Raw genomic sequence first — 7,721 nt, 5'->3', positions numbered from 1 at the left:
CTGTGTTGTGTGTGTGTGTGTGTGTGTGTGTGTGTGTGTGTGTGTGTGTATGTGTGTGTGTGTGTGTGAAACGGTAAAGCCAAAAAAATTATTAAAATTTTTTTACGGTTATACTTTAAGTTGGTTTATGAAATTTATGAGTAAAATGTTATGACAGATTAGAATAGCTCAGTAAAATGGCTCAAATAACCTTTAGAAATATTTTTGAAGTACTAACTGTAAATTTCTTTTCTTCCTTTCCCATAAAATTAATATCTGTCAAATTTCAATCGAATTTCATTTAACAGAAATACTTAACTTATACCATTTTCGTTTAAAATACAATTTATTTTCTTCATAATGTATTCCAAACTTTAATTTCCAAAAAGACAAATTTTACCTAACCAAACGAGATCAGAAATTAACTAAAACTCAAAATTAAAACTAATATTTGTTAAGAAAACAATTTATTTAAAAAAAAAAAAAAACGAAATGTAATTTTTGTCAAAATTGTTAACATGAATTAGAAGAGTATTATATTGTTTCAAATCTTAAGAAAAAACGAAACATTTTTTTTTTGATTTCGGAACGAATGCCAAAGTCAAAAAAGCTTAGACTAAATTATATTTTTCCAATTTAAATTCAATACTGACAAATTTTGGAAATTTGATTAAATTTGCTGACCATTCCCCAAAAATCTGTTTCGACTCTTGTTTATCATCAAAATGGAAATCTTTTTTTGTGGTCACTCGATTCGTTGCATATTTGCATGACGATTTCAATCAAGCAAATATTGTAAGGTCTTACATAGGCGCTGTGTTTTCAGTTTAGCTAAGCTAAAATTTTGTTGAACAATAATTTAAAATTTTCTCCTGTACGACATTAAGTAATCTAACTAAGTAATCGTGCGACATTAAATAAAAAGATGAGAATACTTTAGGATCTTATTTGAGCTATGATCCAATTCAGTCTAGATTTCGAATATATGAAACTAATTTAGGAGAATTCGATAGGCTGTCACTATTAGCGAACTGTGATAAACAATAATAATACATATTTCCAAATGAGTATCAGAAAATTCAATAATTCAGCCGTATAACAGTTGTCCAGTTTTTTAATTCATTATTCGATATGAATCTTAGTTACTTCTCAAAAATAAATTGGAGGGTGAAATTCTAAAAAGCACTTCATATATTTTTTGAAGTTCAAATCCTTCCTCAACCATTGTTGCGGAAGCAAAGTTTCATTTTTTTGCAATACATTTCGCTATTTATTTTTTGTTTTCAAATGAATTTGAGGGATGAATCGACTGCGATTGTCGGAAATTTCCATGAATGTGATTATTCTCTGAATTGATCGACTAAAAGGACAATTTAGTTTTCTAAAAATGTTTTCTTTCCAACAATTTATTCGTAATTTTGAAGGAGTTTCGTTTTAAAAAAAAAAAGATTTTGAAAATTTCTTAATTTTATGCTAGAAAAACTGAGGAAAACAAAAATTAAAAATAAAAAAATAATCAAACACATTACTAGTTGACTAAGAGAAAAGTTGTGTTTAAAAAACAAACTTATCGATAAATAAAGAAAAAATGAAGTTTATATTTCTTATTAATTATCAATACAGTCGGGCTGGAATCAAACTCAATACTATTTGCTGGCTACGCTGATGCAATAATAAAATTAGTAAATCTAATATCTGTGCAGAAGAACATCTTTGAATTCATCCCTTAGCCTTCTGATTCTGGCCTTTAAATTCATCAGTATATCCTAGCAGAATATATTTGATTCCCTTATTTATCTTCTCGTAAAATAGCTTTCATCCTCCATTTTTTTCATAATCCTCAGACATTATAGAATGCACTTCCATTTCTTCTCTCGGTACTTTCAAGCGACAATCAATTCATTCCGCAAATTGCTGCATCAAAAAATTTGCCGTATGGAATCGAAGTAGAAGGAATCGTTGTACACCCAAATTTGATAATTAGATTTGATAATCATTGGATTCCCCAAATTTGATAACCATTGGATTTTGTCGTCAAACCTGAAGAGATTTTGATTTTTACTTAAAAAAAAAAAAAAAAAAAAAAAAAAAACAAAACACTTTTAGTGCCTTTCCCTGAGTTTAATCTACAATCATCTAAAACGGAAGAGTTGAAGATAATTTTAGCGGTGACAAATTTTCTACTATTGTGAATTGACATTTAATATTGAGACGATTTTAATAATGACAAAAGTGGGAAAGTGAATGAAAACAATTACTTTGTGCTGTTGCTTAGACGAAAAAAAAAACAAAAAAAAATATGAATAGACAAGAGAAAACAAACTTCACAGAGATACAAACAAATTGTTGACAAGAAATTTATTAAGCAAAAACACTTTTTTAGTTATTTTTTTGTTATAATGTTTTGAAGCTAATAAAAGTTACGGTACTTTAATAATGACAATACTGAGGCGACTTTAACAATGACAATATTGAGGCGACTTTAATGATGACAAAAGCGATAGTAGACAGTCGTACTAATGGTAATAGTAAAAAAGATGGAGTATTGAAATAAAAATTTCATTATTTCTCTTTTATTGTCGAATTTCTTATAAGTACTTTTTTTTGTTTTAATGAGAGCAAAGATTGCACATCTTTTCTGATTGGTTTTGCAATTTCAAAAAACTCATCCCATAATTCAAAAAATAAAATTGAAAAATGAAGAGTTTACTAATACTTGTAATCATTTCAAGCAGGTTTTTCCATTGAAACTTATTCAATATCCGAATTATGATAATTAAAGGGGAAATATGTAGGTGCAAATGGGCTTATTAGCATGCCTTCTATGGACCTGAGTAAAGCTAGTTGACAAAAACTTCTAAAGTCATAAGTTTCCTTTCAAATACTAAAAACTCTGATATTTGAAAGTGATTCAAGCTCTTCCCAAAAATTTACTTTCTAACATGAATTTGAAGTAACTGAACAACGATGATCGGTTTTAAATGAACAAATAATTCAGAATTAAACTAAAGAATTACTTCGATCGAGAGAACTGATCAAAAAGTCGTTATTAAATAGAGTTTATAAGTCGACACTTTTAGCAAAAATAAAGCTAGGAAATATTAAATTAATTAACTCATATTGCTGAAAGTGTCATATTGACAGTACCGACCAACAAATGCTACAATTGCAGAATAGCAATTTCTCTGGAAAATATTCAACGAGAAAAACACCATTCACATCCAGAAAAGCAAAGTCATTATTAAACAGCAAACAATCGGTTATTATTTATCCGGTATCTATTGGACCCTACCAGGTCCGGTTGTTTGTAAATTCATGTGTGTGCAAATTCACATCAGGATGAGACATTCATCCTATCACATAGTTAAGCATGCAGTGATTATTTCTTCTCCATTCCTTTAATATTTTCCTCTAATAATTATGATTAACTAGTTAGAGTGATGCATTGCAGCTTTATTATTAAATGTGTTTTCAGGCTTATTCATACCACGCTGATTGAATTATAAACATAACTAAATGATATTGTCGATAGTGATGTTACTATTATTGCTGTTGCTGTTATTGTTGTTGGGGACGCACAAAGTGGAGAATGACAATGATGATGATAATGATGATTATAGTAATAGTAATAATTGTAATAATAATAATAATAATTATTATTATTATGATGATGATGATGATGATGATGATGATGATGATGATGATGATGATGATGATGATGATGATGATGATGATGTTGGTGATGATGATGATAATGATGATGATGATGATGATGATGGTAGAGTTTGAAGTCTGCCTGAGGCAGGGTAAGTCTGCAGCACAGTGGACTTGCTCTGATGGGAACAACCAATGCAGCGTTGTCTTTGCGCCGTTTCACACAAACATCATATAACTTCCGAATCAACTCAGCTCTCCCACCACCGGTACCGATTATATCCCCACCGTTAACCCCAATTTCACCTAAGTCCAGTCTCAGCAGCAATGGTTAGTAATCCTCCTCTTCAATTATTCTTATATCGTTTATAAAAGCTATCTTCATAGTTATCTTTTTATCATTATGATTGCACATCATTCCCATTATCATTACAACTTCTTTAGCTTAGTAAGTGATGGTGAAATGCTCGTAAATTTCTTTTCCGAATTAAGAAGTACATATTTTGATCTTAAATTGGCTTCAAAAGAAATTTAGCAATTTGAAGAGTATAAACATCAAATTACTATCAGCTTTGAAATCTCTTATTTCAATTTATACTTTATTAGCACTGAGTAATTTAAATCTCAATGTTTTTTTAATTTAGGGTTGAGATTTTACAAGTAACTGTTTGCATTATACTGAATATTCTAGCTATCATCTTCCTAGAATATATTTACTTAAATTTAAAATTTTTCATATCCGATGTTCGTTTCTTTTTTTTTACTTTAGATCTCATAATATTTTGAGGAGCAATTTTTTTTTTTTACAAATGTGACGGTGTGATTTATCAATATTGATTTTATCAGGGTTATCATATCACTTAGTAGATATAACTAAAAGAAGGCTGAAGAGGACATGTTGCTGTTGTGTTGTTGTAATTGTAAGTTGTAAAGATCGATAAGCATTTTGTTATCTTTTGAAACCTTGCTTGAAGAGTTTGTTTTGCAGTGAAAAAAAGTAAATGGAAAGGTAAATTCAGTTGTTGCTATCATCTGAAGAACATTTATCGCTGTGGGAGGGATTAATGAGAAACTAAATTAAGTTTAATACGAAATTCCTGCCTGCGTTCATCACCGAGAATTACTAGAGGAGGATGATGCAGGGTGCAGTGCGGCATTAAGCAATATGTGAGATATTCTTCATCGTGCTTTCAATCAGAACTCTTATTCTTCTTGATTCATTTCATCAAAGGTTAAACCACTGGATGATTCAATTGGAAATTGAATTCACATATTTTAGAAGAGATAGGCTGAATTCAATCCTTTCAAGAGTGTGCCGGACTAAAGGGAAAATTGAATGATTTGAAATAGTAGAATTGCTGAATTCAAAAGATCGAAGATTATTTCCTATCTAAACAATTTAAAAATACCCGTGAACCATAAAACAGTTAGAGGACATTTTGCTCAAATTTTATACCACCATAAGACAAACAACTGAATAGTTTCTCTGATTGCTATCATGTGGTACAGTATTCGGATGCAACAAGCTTATATTTACTAATGGTTAAAAATACATTGCAAATTCCATTGTATTGATTATTTCTTCATTTCTTGCTCGATTTAATTTTCTTTTGAATCCAGATTTGATTCTGTTTATTTATTTCCAATAACTTTGACAAATTCGAAATATTCCAAGGATAAAAATTAGGAAGTTTGAATGTTTGTCATCGTTCTGCGCATAGCTTATACTTTTACAATCTTCCTAACTAGACTAGACATTATATTATTGATTGGCCATTTTCTGGAATGGTCTTTGGAAAAGATGTTTGATTGCACACCTGCAATTTGCATTTTGCAGGTCATTTAGAAAATATGAATAAGCAGAATAATAAGTGTTATTGAACAGCTGCTACTTTTACTGCTGCTATTGCTTCTGAATGTTTCACACCATGAAGATTGAAAGCTATAACTTTGAAAAATTAGAGGATGTAAGAATGCCAGAGTACGTTGAATTTTTTTTTTGGAAACATATTTTTTGTTGGCAAGTTTTTGGTGGGAAAGCGAATGAAAACAATTACTTTGTGCTGTTGCTTAGACGAAAAAAAACAAAAAAAAAGTATGAATAGACAAGAGAAAACAAACTTCACAGAGATATAAACAATTTGTTGAAAAGAAATTTATTAAGCAAAAACACTTTTTTAGTTATTTTTTTGTTATAATTTTCTGAAACTAATAAAAGTTACCAGAAAAGAAATTAGAATTTCCAATGGATAACACAAAAGTCAACCATAGATAATTAAATTGTTAAATTCACAAAATACTATAACCATTGGAAGGTGAAGATTTCATTCTCCACGATTTTCATTATTCCATTTACTCTCTACTGTAAAAAATACAGTAAAAATGGAAATATAAGCTCAGTTTTTGCATATCACCAAATCCATTACTGGGAAGATAGAATGACCGGAAATCGGAAATGATATTGGATACTTTTTGCATACTGTTTTATTACTTTTATGGAGTAGTAATTTTTTTTCTCCCAAATGACTTTCTTTCATAAGAAGGATTCGTCATACAAATGCGAAATTCTTCTTTTGTCAATTATTAGCCATTGAAAAACGAATATTGCTTCAAAACATGACATAAATTGACATTGACTTTAAATGCTTTGTTACAACCCCCACAGGACTTCTCATTTCCCTATCCACTGTTTTTTGCTCGAAATTTTTAAAAGCAACTGTTTATTCAAGTATTTTTAACGAGGAATTAAAAACTTAGTAAGTAGTTAGTAAATAAAAAAACTTAGTAAATGAAAAGTTACTTAGTAAGTTCCATCTTCCAATGTATTATTTGATGGAATTTATCGATTGCTGAGTTCATTTTATCCAAATTTCAGTTTTTCGTCTTTGAACAATACTGTTACTTACTACAATATCGAACCATAAAGACCTCACAAAATTTGTCATTTGACCTCTTGCCCATTTTTTTATTTCATCATCCATTCATTTCGTCTATTCAAGTTCTTTTGCATATCTAACCTTTTTTTTCAGCCTTCTAATTGTAATTTGTTAGAACTGTTAAGGTTTAAGCAGATTAAATAAACTGTTAACATGAAAATTATTTTAATTTGTCAAGCTATGCCTGATTTCTAAATGTAAGTTTAGTGGTATAAAACAATTAATGTCTTGGAAGATTATTAAGAAATCAAAGGATTTCGAATAGACGAGCATTAGCATTAATGCAAATTGCTTGTCTGATAGAGAAATTAGTAAAGTCATCATTAATTTTAATAAATGTTGAAAATTATTAATAATAATTCCAATAAATATTATTGAACTATAAAAAGGAAAATGGATTAATTTTGTTCCTTGAAATTTATCAGTTTTTCAATTTGGACAAGAAAAGGAATAATATGCATTTAAATATTCTTAGATCTGTTTGAATCCATTTGAAGCAAGTTTTAAGGAGCATTAGATTTTCCCGATTCTGGATCCTGGTGTCCAGGATCAGGAGGATTCAATGCATGTCTAAACGATGACATGATTAACCGGATATTGATATGGTCTACTAAAAAGTTTAATTTTTAATTGAAATTTTTAAGATATTATTTCTTCTTATGTAGCATCATAATAACAAAAAATTTCAAATTCACAATCGGATATAATGATGTATCGTTGCTTAAAACATTTTGCCCCTGTAGCAATCGTTATTCAGTGCAAAGTAATTAATTATATTCCCAAAGGATAGGTGGTACAGGTGCTCGGTGCAAATGACTCTTACATTTATATGAATTCGTTGTAAAATAGATTAAATTTCATCAACGCAACTATTTTTAAAAGACATAGTAAACAAATTGCTTAACTTCCTGCTTAGCTGCTTGAAATTGCATGCGTGTATGCAAATCAGAATTGCGCGTTGCCAACATTTCCTTTCCTTTGTACGGGCAAATAAGTGCATGTGCGAACCTGCAAGTAATCTTACAGATTTTCTGTAGCTCTAAATAATAAAACAGGCTTTCATCAGATTTCAATAGTTTTTATCAATCTTATCAGTATTTTTAGTTAACAAACTGATCCCTATATATATATATATATATATATATATATATA

At 29.4% G+C, this 7,721-nt stretch overlaps 1 protein-coding gene across 1 annotated transcript; it reads left to right on the top strand.

Moving 5' to 3' along the window:
- Window positions 1-3,513: 3,513 nt before the first annotated feature.
- On the top strand, window positions 3,514-3,968 carry LOAG_10877 (hypothetical protein; the record flags this gene model as incomplete). Its single annotated transcript, XM_003146399.2, has 2 exons — window positions 3,514-3,762; window positions 3,798-3,968. 2 exons carry the CDS (start codon window positions 3,514-3,516, stop codon window positions 3,966-3,968), a joined length of 420 nt encoding a protein of 139 aa, XP_003146447.2.
- Window positions 3,969-7,721: the final 3,753 nt, after the last annotated feature.

This window comes from Loa loa (assembly GCF_000183805.2).
Source record: "Loa loa unplaced genomic scaffold supercont3.7, whole genome shotgun sequence".
NCBI lineage: Eukaryota > Metazoa > Nematoda > Chromadorea > Rhabditida > Onchocercidae > Loa > Loa loa.
Note: the sequence above shows the minus strand (reverse complement) of the source record. Positions and strands in the feature narration are given on the sequence as shown.